The sequence below is a fragment of the Suncus etruscus genome, chromosome 3 (assembly GCF_024139225.1).
Source record: "Suncus etruscus isolate mSunEtr1 chromosome 3, mSunEtr1.pri.cur, whole genome shotgun sequence".
Classification (NCBI taxonomy): domain Eukaryota; kingdom Metazoa; phylum Chordata; class Mammalia; order Eulipotyphla; family Soricidae; genus Suncus; species Suncus etruscus.
Genome location: NC_064850.1, coordinates 138,214,118 through 138,234,514, shown reverse-complemented (window position 1 = coordinate 138,234,514; position 20,397 = coordinate 138,214,118). Strand labels below are relative to the sequence as shown.

At 42.0% G+C, this 20,397-nt stretch overlaps 1 protein-coding gene across 1 annotated transcript in view; it reads left to right on the top strand.

Moving 5' to 3' along the window:
* The window catches only part of CEP192 (centrosomal protein 192), a 134,200-nt gene that overhangs the window by 18,419 nt on the left and 95,384 nt on the right, over positions 1-20,397 (top strand). The window contains 9 exon segments of the mRNA XM_049770896.1: positions 1,454-1,611; positions 3,769-3,919; positions 6,693-6,789; positions 8,686-8,838; positions 8,987-9,186; positions 11,823-12,390; positions 12,762-12,900; positions 13,114-13,205; positions 14,392-14,453. Coding sequence (XP_049626853.1) covers positions 1,454-1,611; positions 3,769-3,919; positions 6,693-6,789; positions 8,686-8,838; positions 8,987-9,186; positions 11,823-12,390; positions 12,762-12,900; positions 13,114-13,205; positions 14,392-14,453 — 1,620 coding nt within the window.

Below are 20,397 nucleotides of genomic sequence, written 5' to 3'. Positions count from 1 at the left end.
AGTAGGACACCAAATTATTTTGGGATCTCAGGTCTAAGTTGATTAAGTGTTTGGATGATAGTGCTGTCTGCTCAGAGGAAACTTGGTATTGAGGTATTCTTTTGAAGAACCTAAAACGCTCATTTTGAATTGTGAGTTTCTGTTCTTTTTCTTTTTTCCTCCTGCTTTTTATTCTTTTATTTATTTTATTTTATTTATTTATTTTTTTGTTTTTCGGGCCACACCCGTTTGATGCTCTGGATTATTCCTGGCTAAACGCTCAGAAATTTCCCCTGCTTGGGGGGACTATATGGGACGCTGGGGGATCGGACTGTGGTCCTTCCTTGGCTAGCGCTTGCAAGGCAGACACCTTACCTCTAGCGCCACCTCGCTGGCCCCTGCTTTTTATTCTTTTATGTAATTATTGTTAGATTCATTCTTCAACCTTGTTGGGTACACAAAATTCTTGTCATTTCTTTTATTTTTTGAGGTGAGGGGGTGCCCAGGGTGATGCTCAGGATTGTTACTCTTGGCTCTGCTGCACCCAGAATTACTTTTGGAATTGCTTGGGGACCATATGGGATGAAAAAGATTGAATTTGGGGTTGACCATGTAAAAGGCTTTCACTCTGGCCCCATTGTAATTTCTTTTTTTTCTTTTTTTTTGGTTTTTGGGCCACACCCGGCGGTTACTCCTGGCTGTCTGCTCAGAAATAGCTCCTGGCAGGCACGGGGGACCATATGGGACACGGGGATTCGAACCAACCACCTTTGGTCCTGGATCAGCTGCTTGCAAGGCAAACACCGCTGTGTTATCTCTCTGGGCCCCCATTATAATTTCTTTTTTTTTTTTTTTTTTTTTTTTGGGCCACATCTGGTGTGGCTTAGGGGTTACTCCTGGCTCTGTGCTCAGAAATTGCTCCTGGCTTGGGGGACCATATGGGATGTCAGGAATCGAATCCAGGTCTGTCCTGGGTCTGCCGTGTGCAAGGCAAACACCATATCGCTGTGCTATCTCTCCAGTCCCTGTAATTTCTTTCTTCTATGACATAGTCACAGAGATTAATTTCTGTGCAGAATCAAGTCAGGTGTGGGAATTTAAAGAAAGTGACATAACCCATGGGGCCAGAGAGATAGCACAGCGGTGTTTGCCTTGCAAGCAGCCAATCCAGGACCTAAGGTGGTTGGTTCGAATCCCTGGGGACCATATGGTCCTTCCATGCCTGCCAGGAGCTATTTCTGAGCAGATAGCCAGAAGTAACCCCTGAGCACCGCCGGGTGTAAACCCCCCCACCCCCGAAAAAAAAGGATTAATGGAAAGTGGCACAACCCAGCTCTTGATGAGCTAATGGGGAGGGTGGTACAGATGGTTACCTTCTTATAAAATAATAGGGCAAGTATGGAGACCATTTATATTTGTTAACTTAGAAATATGTATATTTCTGAATGCCTGAGGAAATATTTTTTATTAACAGGAAAGAACTTACTTCCTCTGGTGGGCCGACAAAATTTGAAATCCATATAGTGGCACAGTTTGATAATCATAATTCTCAGGTGTGGCGCGTCAGTTGGAATATAACAGGAACAGTGCTAGCATCTTCAGGAGATGATGGCTGTGTGAGATTGTGGAAAGGTAAGATGAAGAAATTTTTGCTATAAATTGCAAGTTTTGATTTTTTTTCCTTAAAATAGAAATTTGAATACTTTCTAAAATATCTTTTTGCAGTTACTTTCAAAATACGGTATTGGTTATTTGAAACCGTCATCAGTTGACCTGATTGGTAGCCATTTGTGACTAAATGAATTTCAAAATTTTATTTGTAGAAAACAATTACTTTTAAAATTGAAAGTAAAATTGTAACTGGTTATATAGTATCTTTAATGAAAGATATTGTTTGCTTTATGTGTAACTTGAGTGACCCTGATCATACTCAGATTATGACTATAGTCACCACTTAAGTAATTGCTTCATTCAACCCTTACTAGAAAATCTAGTATCTTCCCTCTGTCTACACCTTCCAAAAGTTCAATAATCTGGGTTGGAGAGATAGTAAGCAGAAAGGCACTTGCTTTATATGTATGTGGATGACCCTGGTTTTATCCCTGTCACTACATATGGTTCTCTAAGACAATAGGAGTCAGTTCTTGGCACTATTGGGTGGCACGCACACACCTACACACACACACACACACACACACACACACACACACACACACACACACAAAACAATAAAAGCAAAAGTTCAGTTCTTGGCACTGTTGGGTGGTGCGCGCACACACACAACACAAACACACACAAAACAAAAAAAGCAAAAGTTCAGTAATTTTTATTTTTTTGGGTCATATTCAGTTGTACTCAGTGGTTATTCTTGGCTCTGTGCTCAGGAATCACTCCTGGCAGTGCTTGGGGGAACATATAGAATGCTGGGGATTGAACTTGAGTCAGCATCTGTAAGGCAAAAGCCTTACTTGCTGTACTATCTCTTGGTTTCATGTTCAACAATCTTGGTGTCATCAGTTCCAAAGTTTCTTACAAATGTCATACCTAGAGAACTTTACTTTTCTTTGACTGATGGTGGTTGCTGTAACATGGTTTATACTTTTTGTTTTTTTCTGGGCTGAGAATTCCTTGTCTTTGTACCATTTTAGTAAAATCCCAGTCTTAGTATTCAAAATTTTAGATTAGTTATTATACTGAGCAGTGACTCTTGTATGATTGCATCATTGTTGGGTGTGCTCTTTTAGCCTGTGATAGAGCCAATGTGGATTGCCTGTCCTGTAATTTTATTTCAAGGACTGTGCTGTTCTTCCTGCATGTGTACTGTAGTTAGGACCTCCCAGGTCCATCCCAGCCAGTTGCCAACTTTGCATTTAAAGTATTAGGCCAAGTTGGACAAATCAATCAGGACTCGAAGATTTTATTATCTACAGACATCTCTGAGGATATTAGGTATTCAGATGACTTTTAGAACTAAGAAGATAACTCCACTATTTTCAATTAGTTGGAATTAATTATAGTGAGGACTGTTGAGACTTAAAAGACTGGTAATATTTAGCTTGTTTGGAAGGGATATAGGGAAAGCTTTTATTTATTGTTTTGGGCCACACCCGTGATACTGGAGGTTACTCCTGGTCTGCTCAGGGATCACTCCTGGCGCTGCTCAGGGGATTGGATTCCCAGGATCAAACCTGAGTTGTAGTGATAGCACAGCTGTATGGTGGTTGCCTTGCATGAGGTCAACCCGGGACTGACCTGGGTTCCATCACCGACATCCCATATGGTCCCCAGAAGCTGTCAGGAGTGATTTCTGAGCACCACTGGGTGTGGTCCAGAAACCAAAAAAACAAACAAAAACAACAACTCCAAACACCTGAGTTGGCTACATGCAAGGCAGCGTTTTCTCCATTGTACTGACTCTCCGTCCCAGTTTTTTAAGTCAGTAATTCTTTCAAAATAGTGAAAACAGATATATGTTCAACATCTTTTTTTTTTTTTTTTTTTTTTGGTTTTTGGGCCACACCCTTTGACGCTCAGGGGTTACTCCTGGCTATGTGCTCAGAAGTTGCTCCTGGCTTCTTGGGGACCATATGGGACGCCGGGGGATCGAACCGCGGTCCATCCTAGGCTAGCGCAGGCAAGGCAGGCACCTTACCTCCAGCGCCACCGCCCGGCCCCATGTTCAACATCTTTTAACATTTTTTTTGAAATAAAGATCTTTTATTTCTATAATAATAAGTAGTCTAAAATATATATTAATCAAGTTAATGCATTTGACCATTTTTCTTTCAGCTAATTATATGGACAATTGGAAATGTACTGGTGTTTTGAAAGGTAATGGGAGCCCTGTCAATGGGAGTTCTCAGCAGGGAAACTCAAATCCTTCTCTAGGTTCAAATACCCCAAATCTTCAAAATTCACTAAATGGATCTTCTGCTGGCAGGTAGGCTGTTTTGTGGGGAAACTAGAAATTATTTCTTTTTAAATCATTCTGATCCTCATACTAACTGTTACTTAATGAGCTTTAACTTTTAATGGAGAAAATCATGCATGATTATGAATTGTTTAAGAACTCATCTTTTTTAGCTCTGATTTTGACTTATTTCATCATAATATTTACAGGTAGGTTGTAAGGCTGTTGCTCTGAATTGTAGCCATCAATCAGAAATTGTCGTAGATAAGTATATATTAATGTTAGTTAATTAATATGGTGGCCCTTGAATCAGGGCAAATTGAAATTTTAAGTAAAATATATAAAAACTTTGTAGAAGAGAATCAGTTAAATGGTGTGCTTTTTGTTTAAAACTTGAATGACGATTATAAAAGGAAAAAAGGCAATGTTTGGGGTCTTGATTTCTAGACTATTGAGTATGTTTTAGATTCCTCTTTATCTTAAAGAATAATGCCATCTGGGCCCAGAGCGATAGCACAGTGGGGAGGGCATTTACTTTGCACGCAGCTTATCCGGGTTCCATCCCAGGCGTCCTGAGTTTGGTTTCCTGAGCACCTCCTGTACTTATTTTTGAGTGCTGGGAGTAACCCCTGAGTGCCACTGGGTGTGACCCCATAAAACAAAACAAAAGAATAATGCCATTTAAAGAGCCACTCTTTAGTTTTTCCTAATCAATTTTTAAACATGTGAATTTTATAAGTTAAATTTTTTTAATAAGCTTTTGTGAATGACTTAGAATACAATTCAGGAAACTTCAAAGCATACCTTTAAATTGTATATGATTTTCCTTTTGTTATATTAAATAATTGAAGACAATTGTGTCCACAGTTTCTCAATTATTTTCATATTATATTTTTATAAAGATGTCCTATTTGATTTTGATGTTTTAAAATACTTGCATAAAAACCATTTTAAGTTACTATAGAACTTAACATATTTTATAGATTTCATGGAGCAAAGGACTTAAAAATATTTTTATTTTGTTTGTTGTTTTGTATTGCAGATTTCCTCTTGTAGAAAGCTTTGAAGTTTTTATCTGTATTCTTATTGTGCCAATAACCATGTGTGTTAGATCTGTGATGTATTTTCCCTTCTCCATTTGTATTATGTCCTTTAACAGAAAGCACAGCTGAGTACAAGCTAACTGGAGTAACTTTGCTGTTTTGCTGCTTGTTGCATGCACACAGGAATGGAAAGTGAGCTCCTTTTCCCCTTCCCCAGCGCCGTTTGACCTCTCCCAAGATACACCAGCAGCCTGCTTACTACTAAACACAGTCCAAAAGGCCTTTTAAAAAACAGTGTATATTGTGTTTTTTTTTTTGTACTAGCCAGTTTAATGACACTATTTGAAACCTTTGAAATATAAATGGAGAGGATTTGTTGAAACTATTGCCACCAAAACAATTTTTTTGAAATGTTGCCGAAAGTAATCTGGGTTTTTAAATTAAAAGAAATGTTATCCTTCTATAGGTGGGTGGAAATAAAAATTAACACTTTATCCCATCTGGACCATATAAACTTATATATTTTGTTTTCTATAAAAGTAAGCTAAAATAATGAATTTTTTATAATTTTAATTTGAAGATTGAGTAAATATTTTTCATAAAAATTGTTTTGAGTGCTAATTTGTTTACCTTTTATAGAATTGGTTTATACATATACAACTGTCATTTCTTTGTAATATTTATAAAATATTAGAAAAGGAGTGAGAGTAGTAGTAGTAAAATGAAAGTTATTTGACTGTACAGTTTATAGTCAAACCTGTGGTATTGCTTAATTTATAATTGGTAGTAAAATTTAAAAACCGTAAGTTTTCAATTCATAAATTTCATTATTCACTAAAGAGATATATGTTTCTAAGTGTGTTTGTGTAGCTTTATGGTAGGATGCTATAGTTTCAGGTTTCCTGCAGGTCACAATTTGGAAACATACTATAAAAGAAAGTTAAAATTTTGCTAAAATTATGCATGTACATGAACCTTACCATTTCCAGGATATTTATTATTTAGTCAGCTGCTTCATTTGGTTCATATCCTCTAGAATTCTTTGATGACAAAGCTATAAATCTTTAAAATTTCAAAATGCTAAAAATTATGGGTAAGTTATAAAATGGCAGAATTATGACAGTGGGATATATTTATTGAGCCTCTGACTTATCAAAATTATGTAACTATTTCTAAGATTTTTTTTTTCAGGAAAAAACCAAGGATGTGCAAAGATTGTATGTCCTTGAAAGTATATTGTAGTAATTTATTAGCCTTACTCTGTGAAAGTGTATTGAATTGGTTCTCAGTATCATGTATGCACTAATAAAAAGTCTGCTACAATGAATCATTGCTTAAAATAAAGAGAACTTACTACATTTGTAAATTTACAGGATAAGATCAAATATTTCTGAAAGATAAAAAAAGTTTTAAATTATAAAATTGTCTTTGTAAAATTTACTGATAATTTTTTAACATTTTAAGTTTAACAGATTGTTTTGTTTTTTGTTTTGTTTTGTTTTGTTTTTTCAAGTTTCTATCCTTGCTTGTAAGCAAGCTTGATTTGAGTAAGGGTCTTGATTTTTGCTATTAAGTTCTGTTAGTTTTGGCATGAATATACTAAAGCTTTTCTTTTTTTCCAGCATGTGTTTTCCTCTCTTTGGTTCTCTTTGTATTTACTACTTTTCTCTTTTTCTTCTGTTTTTTTTTTTTTTTCTTTTTCCCCCTCCCCCTGTTGTTTTGTTTGTTTTGGTGTTTTGTTTCTGTCTTCATTGTTTCAGGTATTTCTTTCCCCCTCTGGATTCCCCACGGGCTGGATCTAGATGGTCCAGTTATGCCCAGGTCCTTCCTCCTCCTCCGCCTCTTCCTCCTCCTCTGGTAGAGCACTCTTGCGATGCTGACACTGCCAACCTCCAGTATCCTCACCCTCGCAGACGATCTCTCTCTCGGCCTCTTAATCCCTTACCTGAGAATGAAGGGGTTTAAAACTGATTTAATACTTAAAGGCCTCATTTAAGTGCTTGTAAATGCTTTCATTCCTGGCTGCTTGTTTTCCTTTGTTTTCTTTCTGAAGATTTTCTAGTTTAGGTTTTGTCTTGCATGTATTACAACAGAGCACAGTGTTCGGAACCTTAAATGTGTTTGTGCTTCTACATCAAAGGTATCCACTTCACTTCATTGGTTAATAACCTTTGATGAAAAGAGACATGTACAAGTAACATTATGAGAATTAGACACAGTAGCTGACTTCAGAGTGCCTATTTTGTAAATTTTATTTTGAACTGTTATCATGGTGTTAAGTTTCTTATGGTTTGTCATATTGGTTAATGTGAAAGCATATATCATCATAAAGTTTATTTTGCCTTTGAGACATTAAAATATTTTTTTAATTTTACAGGCTAATTTTGCAATTGACTAGTTTGTGAAATAAATCATTCCTGTGTATAAAGCAGCAAAAACATTAATACGGACTGTTAGGTGTTGTGACTATTTTTTTTTAAATGAAATTGCCTTTCATGACTTGGAATTACTGTTTAAAGTTTTTGTAATTATTGCCCAAGTAGGTTATTTAATAAAAATGTATTTTAAAATATACAGATCTGTTGCTTTCTAAGAAACAAAATCTTCTGTTTGGTAAGGCCTGCTCTCCTTAGAATAATACTATGTTTAAAAAATGCAGTCATAGGTAGGGCTGGGCTCTGGGAGAGTACATGTCTAAGGCCTTGGGTTGATCCTGATACCATCAAAAATTTTAAAGAGTCAAAAATTAGGGGATAAACATGTTTTTTGTTTGTTTGTTTTTGGTTTTAGTTTTGGTTTTGGTTTTTTTTGGGCCACACCCAGCGGTGCTCAGGGTTACTCCTGGATATCTGCTCAGAAATAGCTCCTGGCAGGCACGGGGACCATATGGGACGCCGGGATTTGAACCAGCCACCTTAAGTCCTGGGTTGGCTGCTTGCAAAGCAAACACCGCTGTGCTATCTCTCTAGCCCTAAACATGCTTATTTAAAAGGCATAAAAATAGAAGGCACAAAAATAGACTTTCAACCTACAACTGACATATTGACTTTGAGTTTAGCTAGACAATATTAGATTGTTTTCTAAAATTCTTTTAAAATTTGAAATCAAAATACACTTGACAAGGACTGGAGTGATAGTGCAGTGGGTAGGATTTTTGCCTATTATGTGGCAGGTTTAATCCCTGGCATCTCCTGTGAACCTCCAACTACTACCAGTCGCAACCCTTGAGCATCGCCAGTTAGGGTCCAGAACCCCCTCCCCCAAGATAATTATGGTAAAATGCTTGATAACGTGATCCCAGTAATAATCTTGGATCACTTCTCAGGAATTAACATTAATTTCAGGGCTAGAGAGTGATGTGTTTTGAGTAGCATTTCACTTCAGCTAATTACAAATGATTGTTAGACTTAATTTTCAAATACCTCTTTTTAATTTTTGGTTTTTAGGCCACACCCGGTGACGCTCAGTGATTACTCCTGGCTATGCGCTCAGAAATCACTCCTGGCTTGGGGGACCATATGGGATGCTGGGCATCGAACCGGTGTCAATCCTGGGTCAGCCGCTTGCAAGGCAAACACCCTACTGCTGTGCTATCTTGCTCTGGCCCCTCAAATACCTCTATTGAAAAGTATCACAATGTAAATATAATATTTCCAGTGCACATCACCCTTCATCCTCCCACCTTTCATCTTATTTGATAACTAATTGAAAAGACACCTTTTCTATGAGTGTCATATTCTTAAAACTTAATAGGTCCGCCTTTGTCTGGCGCGGTCGGAGCGCGCTTCCCGCCCTCCGCCGCGGTCTGGGTCGCGGGGTGCTGGGCTCGCCGGCGCCCTTGGTGCCTCTGTGTTTGGGCGAATGTCCCCTCCTCAGCACACCATTTGGGGTTGGGGGCGTCTGACGGTTTGAGGATGTGGCCCAGGCCGGCCGGGATCCGGGGACACTTAGAAGCAAGGGAAGGGCTGTCCCCTGCCATAAACCCGGGCCTCCCCCTACCCGTGCAAGGCCAAGGTGTTCTCGCTGCACCCCATTGCACCCCACCCCACCTCAGCCACACCTCTCCTCTTTCGGGGGTCTGCCTGAGCAGGCGGTGCAAGAGTGGGACCCAAATGGCCTTCCCTGCGCCCCACCCCCTCCTGAAGGTCGGGCAGCTGGCGCCGAGGGCTGGGGAGTGGGAGGTGGCGGCGGGAGTGGGGTGGAGGGGTCCCAGCAGAGCCAGATGGGCTGTGGCTTGGGCGGGCAAGTTGAAGGGTAGGGCCTGTAGGGGAGAAGAGAAGGGAGCGGCAAAAAAAAAAAAAAAAAACAAAAACCTTAATACGTAAAGGAGAAAGCAACTAGTAAGGAATATTATATATCTTACAAAATGTCTTTTTTTTGGGGGGGACCGCACCTGTTTGATGCTCAGGGGTTACTCCTGGCTAAGCGCTCAGAAATTGCCCCTGGCTTGGGGGGGGGCATATGGGAGGCCAGGGGGAATCGAACCGTGGTCCTTCCTTGGCTAGCGCTTGCAAGGCAGACACCTTACCTCTAGCACCACCTCACCGGCCCCCTTACAAAATTTCTCAGTGAATATTTTGTTCTTTCTCTATAGCTTACAGAACTTTTTTTTTTTTAATTTTTTTTTTTATTTTTGGTTTTTGGGTCATACCCGGCAGCACTTGGGTTACTCCTGACTCTATGCTCAGAAATCACTCCTGGCAGGCTCGGGGGACCATATGGGATGCCGGGATTTGAACCACCGTCCTTCTGCATGCAAGGCAAATGTCTTACCTTCATGCTATCTCTCAAGCCCCCTGAATGAACATTTTAAGGCTATTTTGTCTAATATATAAAAAGTTTTTATCTGGGGCTGGTGTGGTGGCGCTAGAGGTAAGGTGCCTGCCTTGTCTGTGTTAGCCTAGGATGGACCGCGGTTCGATCCCCTGGTGTCCCAGATGGTCCCCCAAGCCAGGAGAGAATTCTGAGCGCATAGCCAGGAGTAACCCCTGAGCATCACCGGATGTGGCCCAAAAACCAAAAAAAAAAGTTTTTATCTGTAAAGTTAACATTTTAGTATTCCAAAATGTAAGAAAACCCTTCCTAAATCTCAAAGGTTTTTATTCTGTTAAAAGACTAACAGACTTTTTTAAAAAAAGGTTTTATATTGTGTTAAAGGACTGGAGCAAGAGCAGAGCTTAAGGCCTTCCCCAGCCCCAAATATGGCCTTCTGAGCACAACCAGCAGTCACTGAGCACAGAGCCAGGAATAGCCCATGGCATCACAGATGTGGCACAAGTCCCCTCACCCCACTCAAGATACTGTGGGGTCATGTGGTTTTGGAGTGGGAACTCTGAACCTCACACATGCTAGGCATGCTTTCTCCCACATACACGCTGACTGCAAAAGTTTAATTGTTGAATCTAGATCAGAATTAAAAGGTCGTGTCTCTGAAAGTTCAGAGAGATGGCTCAAAGAGCACAAGCTTTATTGGAGCCTCATGATATTTCATATTCCTGACACTGCATTTTTCTTTGAATTGTCAGGAGCTACTTCAAGTGATGCCAAATGTGACCCCAAGACAAAAGCAGAAATTATAAATTGGATAATGGATTGAAATCACATACTCAATATTGAATCATATGCAAGAGATGCTAAACACTGGGTTTTGTACAAATAGTCTGCATACCCAGGGAAGAAGCTATAGCACAGCAGGTAGTTGTTTGCCTTGCACAAGGCCAACCAACCCAGGCTCATTCCTTGCCATCCTGTATGGTACCTCGAGCCTGCCAGGGTTGATTTCTGAGTGAGACCCAGAAGTATCCCGAGTGCCGTTGTGTGTGGCTCAGAACAAAAACACAAAGTAAATCTGCATACAAACTTGTTCTAGTGGGAGGAAGCATTTGCAGAATTTATGATGAGAATCACATGCATAGTAAACATTGAAGAAGTGCATAAAGGGATGTTTGAGATGACATGATTTGGGAGGAATGTGGGAATTTCAAGAAAAGTGAAGGAAGGTAGAAATTCTAGTTTATGACCTAGAGGTAAAAGTTGACAGCATATATTTAAACGACAGACTGTATATATTAGTCTTGACAAAATGCTAAGATTCATTTGGGAAGGGAACAAGAGAGAGATCTAGAACCATACTGTGGACACGTGAGGTTTTGGACATTAGTGGTTGGGATCTTACCACTTAAAATAGTAATAAAGAAGAGAATAAGAGATGGCTGCATTTGCTTTTTGGGCTAGTTGCCCCACAGCTGGGAAATATAAGCCAGAGCTGAGATTTAACTTAACTGTATGAGCTTTTTGCCCGTAAATATATAGCCTACTAGGTTGTCAAAGCGTGTGGAGTACTTTACTCATTTACTCATTTAAGGGGAGAGCTTTTGAGTTGGTAGCTGAGTGGATGAGTTTGGAATATGAGGTACACTCCAGCACACGTAAGTTATAGATAGGAATTAAGATCATTTTGTAAAACAAGAACTGCTAAACTCTCAACATGCTTTCAGCTTTAGAAATAAGTAGTTGATTTTTCAAGATTCTTCCAAGACTCAGGTGTTTGGAAAGATCCTCTGTATATCTTACTCCTTATATATTCAAGTAATAAAGGGGCATCACACTGAAGGCAGCGATGCCAAAGCAACTGCAGGTGTCAGTTACCGAGTTTGGAAATTAAGACCAAATGAGGCAAAGTGGAATGATTCACAGTAGGTGTGAAAATGAAGGCAAGGGCAGAATGATCTTAAGGTACCATTTAAAAAAAAATCCAGAAAAGGTGGCTGATTTCTAAGACAAAAGTTATTCATTTCTAAGGCAAATAATGACACATTTCAGCACCTGCCAAACCATGCCAGATTATCTAGTATAGCCAAATGGGTGTCGACTGGGTGCCGACTTTGCAGAGACTCCTTCCGCCAGGGGTGCGCAGAGCTCTGGGTGCGGAGGCCGGGTGGCCGCTTCCTGGCTTCAAATCCCGGCCGCGCGCTGCTCGGCCAATCGCCGGGGTCCGACCCGCCTCTTCCTTCGCGCTGCCCAATCCGAGGCGAGTCTGGGTCCCGCCCCTCGGGACGGGCACCAACCTGGTGGCGCGCGGGCCTGGGCGGGTGGCCGCCGGCGGGGAGGCTCCGCGCACGCGCCGTGGCCAGTGCGCGCGGGACCCTCCATCCCGACCCGCCTCCTGCAGACGTTTCCACCCGCCGAGGGTCCCTGCGGCCGCTCCCCGGCGGGGTGAGCTGGGGGTCCTTCGCCACTTCCACGCGTGGCTCCGCCTGGGGAGGCGAGCGAGTGGGCGCTTGGCCGGCGTCAGAGCTCTCTTGGGGCCGTGGCGGTTGGGTCGGGGTCGGGGTCGGGGAGCGCAGCCTCCCGGCCTGGTCCCTGCGCGCGCCACCGGCCAGCCAGGGTCGGGGAGTTGCGAGGTGTCGCCCCCGGGGCGCCCGCCAAGAACCAGAGAACCTCTCTGAGAGATGCGGGGTTTGATTTGGGGTGCGGGTGGCGGGGTCCGGGAGATCCCGTCCTGAGTGTCCCCACATGCGCGGGTTCACTTCCAAGGCGCTCGAGGTGCTAATTGCGCGCTCCTGGCCCTGGAGTTGGGGTGCAGTGGCTTCTGACTCACTTTGTGCATGGGGATGGGCGATGCCTTTTCTCCCCTTTCTCAAAAATTCGGACCCCCAGAGCCAGGTGGTTAACATAGCGCTGGAGCCTGCCTTTCACCTGAGCTGGGCTTTCAAGATTGACTCCTCGCCCCGTTGCCATAGTTTTGCACCTTGCAACGCGAGACAAAAAATGTTGGCTAGCACTCGACCCAAAATTTGCTGTGCTCTTTCTTACTTTCAGACTTCTAGTCTTTTAGACATGGGAACCCTTTCGACGCAGTCATTCGGAATGGGGTTGTTTTTATGACAATCTTTGCCTTCGCGGTGACCGTTTGGAAGTTACTGACAACAGCCTTCTCCGAACATCAGTTATGTGGCAAGGTTTACGGTAAGCCTTGGAAAAACATAAGATCCTAAAATGCGACCCCATTCTAGATGTCCTTAGGTGCTTGCTAGGAGTAAATGAAGAGCGTTGTGGAAAAGTTCTCATTGCATCTGCTTTTATTGATTTTTGTCTTGGGTCTACATGTCAGTGCTCGTGGATCACTTCTACTGGTGCATAGGGATGGCGGGAATCCAACCCGGGTTTGTCATTTCCAAGGTTGTACCCCACCTGCTGCACTAGACGCACCAGCCCCTAGCATCTACTTTCAAGTGTATTTTATTCTACATGTAGCCTGTTGGTCAACGACCGTAATGATCATTATGCATTAGGCCCCGAAACGTGGATTAAATAGTAGTCTACTCAAATGTGAAGGGAAAGAGAAATACTGAAGTTAGCAATTTTGTTCAAACAAAGTTGAACAAGTAAAAGAAAAATAGATTGTCTTCCCTTTGATGATGGAAAAGGGCATGATGCCACAGGGAAGGGAAGGAATGGCTTCTTGTAGGAGAAGTTCTAGGAATGTGATATATACAAGGATGGTGTAGAACAAGTGTAAGCTTTTCTGGAAACGAAAAGCGAAGTATTAGATTACATCTTGAGGAATATTCTACTGGGTCATGTTACCACCGCATCATAGCTAACCTCAAGCCAAGCACTTAATGCTCTGCATTAAATTGATAGGGATCATCAACTTCCTGCCTTACCATCTTTGCTTTTCCAGAGCTCAGGGGTATCTTTCATGGTTTGTGTCTTATAATGATTATGTAATATCTGCGTTTTCTTGGATTTATCTCATAATAAGTAGGGTTAACCTTTATAAAGTTAAGTGCATAATTTAACATGGCTTGTATGTCTGTAAATGAATAACAGTGGCTGCAAGGGGGCTTCAGGGAAGCTAGTTATAACCTTGTGTATTATTAAAAAAAAATGATGGTTGTCAAGCAGTGGGATTACAGAAGTGGACCCCAGCTTGAGAGATGTATGTAGAACCTGAGACATCAGAAGAGTCTTGATAGTTCAGCAAATAGAGTGCTCATGCCCTGGCTTGCTTCAATCCCCCCCACCATCTCATATAATAGTCTCCCCAAAACCTCTAGGAATGATACCTTACTTCACAGGCCGGATTAAGCCCTGAGTACTGCCAAGTGTGGCCTCCCCCCAAAACAGACTAATCTCAGGTGTGTCTGGATTGCAGAAGCCAGAAGAAAGATGAAAGATCAAGACTAAAAATAATGAGTTGGCAGAGAGAAAAGAGAATGAGTTTGGTTTTGCATTTATTGATGGCTCTAGAGAGACCGTAGTTAGGGGTTAAAGTAAAACAATTTGGAAATAATAGGTAGAGAATTGAGGTGTGAACTGTAGGTGATTTGGAGATGAGAGACGAGAGATGGCATTAGTGAAATAATCTGTGGCTAGATTTGCCTGGTTTCAAGTCTTTGTTTTTCACTGCATTGTCTGACCTGACATTCTCTTAATTCTCTTGCTCAATCTCAGTGTCACCAATATTGTGATGAGAGCTACTGTACACATTTGGTGCGGGAATTAGAGAAACACAGGTAGAATTACTGTTACAGTTGACATGCGGTCGGTTGGTGTCAGGAAGGACAGATTAGTATTTTATATTTGGTATTCCCAGCTCAATATCAGGTCTTTGTAACAACATATCTTTTAGAAATGCACATATTTGGAGGGGGGGCATGAATGATAGCGCAGCGGTAGGGCATTTGCCTTGCATGTGGCTGACCCAGGACGGACCTGGGTTCTATCCTCTGGAATCCTATATGGTCCCCAAACCAGGAGCAATTTCTGAGCGCATAGCTAGGAGTAACCCCTGAGCATCACCAGGTGTGGCCCAACACCCCCCACCCCAAGCACATATTTTCTATCATATATAGGCTAAAGTCAAGGTGGGACAACCAGTGAGAATGTTGCTAATGATTCTTTGCACACATATTTGAGATCCACTAGGCTAGTTAGAGGTAGGAGAAAGAAGTAATGGTAGACTTCAAGGACATTGCTTTTAGAGAACAATCTGTTTATTAGAAAAGGACAAATAAAAAATGGTGATAACTTCTGGAAAAGATTTAAGTGCTTGCGATGGATTGTGGGACCATCTTTGACTTAGTGATGAAGGATCTTGTTGTTTAGATTGTGACAGTTTTGGGTGAATAGAAGGGTTTGGGGAGCATACCTGGCCATGCCCAAAGCTTAATTCCTGTGTTTGCACTCAGGGGTCACTACAGGTAGGCTCAAGGGATCAGTTGGCTGCTAGGGATTGAACCTTGGTCAACCATGTGTGAGGCAAGTCTCCTACCTGCCATACTATTGCTCTGGTCCCTAATTGTGATATTTAATCTGAGATGTCAGGAGGGCGCTTACTATGCAGATACCAAAAAAGATATTCTAGCTCCTGAGGTAGGAATGGGCTTAGACTGCTATAAGAATCCTCATTTTTCTCATTATGGTCTGAATTTCACTCAGCTCTTACATGTTTTTTGAGCTACAGCTGTGTTAAGGACAGCTCTAGCTTAGTGGTCAGGGAACCACGTGATGCTGGGGGTTGTTCTTCAGTCTTTTGAGCCTTCTGCCTGCCTCCTTGAAGTATATTTGAAATGACTGCCATCTCCTTGATACAGTGATCAGGGTCAAGTTGATCCAGTGACCAGAGTAGTGTGGAATTAACTTGTTAACTTGAGATGGGTACAGAATAAGGTGCTATACTGAAGTTTTTTTTTGTTTGTTTGTTTGTTTGTTTTTTGTTTGTTTTTTTTTTTTTTTACCAATTTATGGTGTTTGGATTGCTGTGTAAATAATTAGGTGTTGGAGAGATAGTATACTATCTTGCAATATTGGCAAACTCAATTTTGATTCTCAGCACCCCATATGGTCTCCTAAGCCCCACCGGGAGTGATTTCTGAGTGCAGAGCCTGAACAATACATGGTGTGGCCACCAAAGTAATGAATTGTAGGGTGGCTAAAACAAGCTTGGAGATGAGTTAGGAGTTGTTGAGTCATATGTTGGATGTGTGCATTGTCTGACAAAGATGTGCGGTGATTTTGGGGGTATTTTGCCCTCCACCGTGAGCTTCACTAGCAGTTGGCATTGGTGGGGCTTTCAGTGGGTTGGGGGCATATTTTAATTTTTAGTTGATCTAATTCTCAAATAGGATTCATGTTTGACATGTTTTTGTTTTTGTTTTTGGGCCACACCCGGCGTTGCTCAGGGGTTACTCCTCGCTGCCTGCTCAGAAATAGCTCCTGGCAGGCACGGGGGACCATATGGGACACCGGGATTTGAACCAACCACCTTTGGTCCTGGATCGGCTGCTTGCAAGGCAAACACCGCTGTGCTATCTTTCCGGGCCCCATGTTTGACATGTTGTGTTGAGGCATTAAGTTTGAGATCCTTGTTGTATAAGATGTATTTTGCACGGCATAAGATGAGGTGAGAATCCTGGGTATGCTCAATCCTGGGTATAAGGAACAGAGAAGGAAGTGGAAGTTGAATGAGATGTAGAAGTAGTAATTTTATATTCTTCTAAAATGGGAGATGAGAAGATAGTGACAGGAGGCATGAATGAAGGGTATGATTAGGTTTTCCTCTTCTTCCCCATATGGCAGAATTTTGGACATGTTTATAGAAATAAAGAAGAGGAAATTGTACTGTTAAAGAGAGGAAAATGCTAAGACATGATAGGTGAGGAGACTTACAGAATAGTTGATGAATTTGCTGCATATCAACCTAGTTTGAAAACATTAATTCATTTAGCAAACTTATTCAGGGTCTATTCTGTGTTAGGCATGCACTAAATAGGAACTTAATGGTAAAATGGTTAAGTCCCTGGCCTCATGGAATTTACATTTTAATATGAGGAACAAAATATAACAGGTGAATTACAGGACAGGAGATGTAGCTAAATGGTAGAGCATTTACTTTGCATGAGTGAGACCCTAGATTTGATCCCAGGAATGAGGACTGAAAGAAGAAACTTGCAAATTATATTATGTACCACAGAGTGGTCAGTACCAAAGGAAAAAAAAAAAATTAGGGCAATGAGATGAGAATGTCTTGCTAAACTAAATTGGTTGATGAGGGAAGACTTGGCAGGAAAGGGATGTTTGCTCAGCTCTGAAAGGAGAGAAGGAGATAGGCATGTGGCTCTTTGGGGCATCAGTTTGCTGAGCAGGTAAGAGTAAGGGCTAGGGCTGTAGGAGGTTGCCTGCTTTTCAGGAACAGCTGGAGTAAGAGGAGTGCAGTAGAGATAAGGGCAGACGTAAGGCAGTCCTGCGTTGGTTGCCATTAGGGCAGACTTAATTAATTAGATGGAAACTAGTTAATTTCTCTTATGGGGATAACTTTAGTGTGTAGAGAATAGACTAAGTGGAGAAGAGGGGAAGCCTCAAGAATTAGAAGGCTGATGATGGAGATGTGAAAAGATAGAAGTGGTAGTGGCTGATGGAGTGGGTAGCAGTAAAATAGTGAGAAGTGGTAAGTTCTGGTAGTATTACAGAATATCCACTGGGATTTGCTTGAAGATTGTCTGAAGGGGGTGTGTATGTTTGATTGTGAGAGAGGGACTTCAGTAATGGTTGGAGTAAGCAAGTAGAGAAGGGATTTGTCATTATCTCTGGTGGGGAAGACTTGAGGAAGCAGGCTTTTCTAGAATCAGGTGGAATGAGAATCAAAATTAATGTTTTATAAGCTTGTTAGGATCTGATTCTTATTTTATGAGCTTACTAGAGATCTGCTGGGTACTTGCTATTTTCTCAAATGGTCATTTGGAATATCTGAAGGTCAAGGTCAAGGCCTAGGCTGGAGTTGTAAATTCTGTGTTTTTTTTTTTTTTTTTTTTTTTTTGGTGGGGAGGCAGAGGTGCACATCTGGCAACATTCCTCATACCTCTGTTCTCCAAAATCACTCCTGGTGTTGCTGTGGGGAACTCATGTAGTGTTGGAAATCGAACTGCATTTAGTAATACTACTGAACAAGGTAAAGGCAAGTACCTTACCTCCCCCCCCCCCCCGTGTTATTTGCAGGTTCTTTAATAAAGATAATGATGGCACAGATACAGATTTTGTGCCATTATTATCCAATTATTATCTAACCTCAGTTACTTGTGAACCACATTTTTTTTTTTTGGTAGTTTTTTTTTGGGGGTCACACCCGGCAGTGCTCAGGGGTTATTTCTGGATCCAGGCTCAGAAATTGCTCCTGGCAGGTACGGGGGACCATATGGGCCGCCGGGATTCGAACCGATGACCTCCTGCATGAAAGGCAAACGTCTTACCTCCATGCTATCTCTCCGGTCCCCACATTTTTCTTGTCTCTATACCAAATACACTTTATTTAACATAGTCTTCTTGTTCATGTACCAAATACACTTAATTTTTCTTTGGATGGACTATTTGTCGGTACTCAGGACTGCACAGAGGGATGACTGATGGTAATGCTTGGGGGATCTTCTAGGGTGCCAGGGATTTAATCTGAGTCAGCTGTGGGCAACATAAGTGCTTTGCCTATCACTCCAGACCAGAACTAAATTTTATTTATTTATTTATTTATTTATTTATTTGTTTGTTTGTTTGTTTTTTGGTTTTTGGGTCATAGCTGGCGGCGTTCAGGTTACTCCTGGTTCTGTGCTCAGAAATCGCTCCTGGGATGCTTAGGGGACCATATGAGATGCCAGGATGAACCCCTGTTTGTCCTGGGTTGGCTGTGGGAAACAACACCCTACTATCTCTCTGGCCTCCAGAACTAACTTTTTTTGGGGGGGGGGGGCCAACCGGCAGTGCTCAAGGGGTCACTCCTGGCTCTCTGCTCAGAAATAGCTCCTGGCAGGCACGCGGGAGCAGATGGGGCACCGGGATTTGAACCAACCACCTTTGGTCCTGGATCGGCTGCTTGCATGGAAAACGCCGCTGTGCTATCTCTCTGGGTCCCTCAGAACTAACTTTTTAAACTGTATTTATCCTTAACAATGATCTCTGAAACCAGGGTATTTTTTTTTGTGTGTGTGGTTTTTGGGTTAGACCTGGCAGCACTCAGGGGTTATTCCTGGCTCTACGCTCAGAAATCACTCTTGGCAGACTCAGGGGACCACAAGGGGGGCCGGGATTCAAACCACCGTCCTTCTGCATGCAAGGCAAATACCCTAACTCTTTGGCCCCACCAGGGAATAATTTTTCTAGTTTTTTTTCTCTTTTGTATGGGAGTGAAGGCAACTAGTAACTTTAAAATATGCTCTAAACTCAACTATGTATATATGTGAATATTATGGTTCTTTTCTTTTTTCTTTTTTTTGTTTTTTTGTTTTTTTGTTTTGGGCTTTACCTGGTGATGCTCAGGGGTTACTCCTGGCTATGTGCTCAGAAATCGCTCCTGGCTTGGGGGATCGAACCGCAGTCCTTTCTAGGTTAGCGCGTGCAAGGCAAACACTCTACCCCTTGCAGCACCACTCCGGGCCCTGGTTCTCTTCTTTGTTAGATAAATTTTTAGTGGTTTGTGTTCCTTGCTGTAGAAAGCTAAGAATAAATTAGGCTGGTTGTATCTTTTGTTTGGTTTTGGACCACAATGTGGTGATGCTCTGGGTTTACTCTAGGCCAGGGGTCTCAAACTCGTGGCCCGCGGGCTGTTTGCGGCCCTCCGTATAACATTTTGTGGCCGGCGGCCGGCCTTCAAATATCGCAGTATTCGCGATTATTCGCTTACCAGATAATTGCAATAAAAATCGCATTAGTGGGGCTGGGAAGGTGGCGCTAGAGGTAAGGTGTTTGCCTTGCAAGTGCTAGCATAGGACGGACAGTGGTTCGATCCCCTGGCATCCCATATGGTCCCCCCAAGCCAGGGGCGATTTCTGAGCGCATACCCAGGAGTAACCCCTGAGCGTCAAACAGGTGTGGCCCAAAAACCAAAAAAAAAAAAAAAAATCGCATGTAGCAGTTTCGTTCAGGGTATGCAAATGTTTAATGTGATTTTTTGCGATTTTTTTCTTACCAATGCGATTTTTTATTGCGAATATTCAGTAAGTGAATAATCGCGAATACTTTGCACCTAGCACAGACGTCATTTCCGCTGCTTCTGCCCACTGTCCCTTGCATTATTGGAGGCCTAAGGGAGAGAAGGGAGAGAAGTTTATTACAGAATTAGGTTTTGTCATACCTTCATCATGACTTTATCAAAGCCTGCAGTGAAGAGAGAGATTGATGATGAGCACAGACAATTTCAGGAAAAGTGGGAGACTCAGTATTTCTTTGTTGAGCACAGGGGCATCCCCACATGTCTTATTTGCTCAGAGAAAGTTGAAACACCATTATTCAACTAAACATACTGAGGAATGTGCAAAATATCAAGGAAATGGGAGAGCCAAGCGGGTTGCCAGTCTTAAAGCATGTCTAATGAGGCAACAAGATTTCTTCAAGAAAGCAACCAAAGACAATATTGCATCAGTCAAAGCTAGTTACATGGTTAGTGAGATGATTGCTAAGGCAGGGAAACCATTC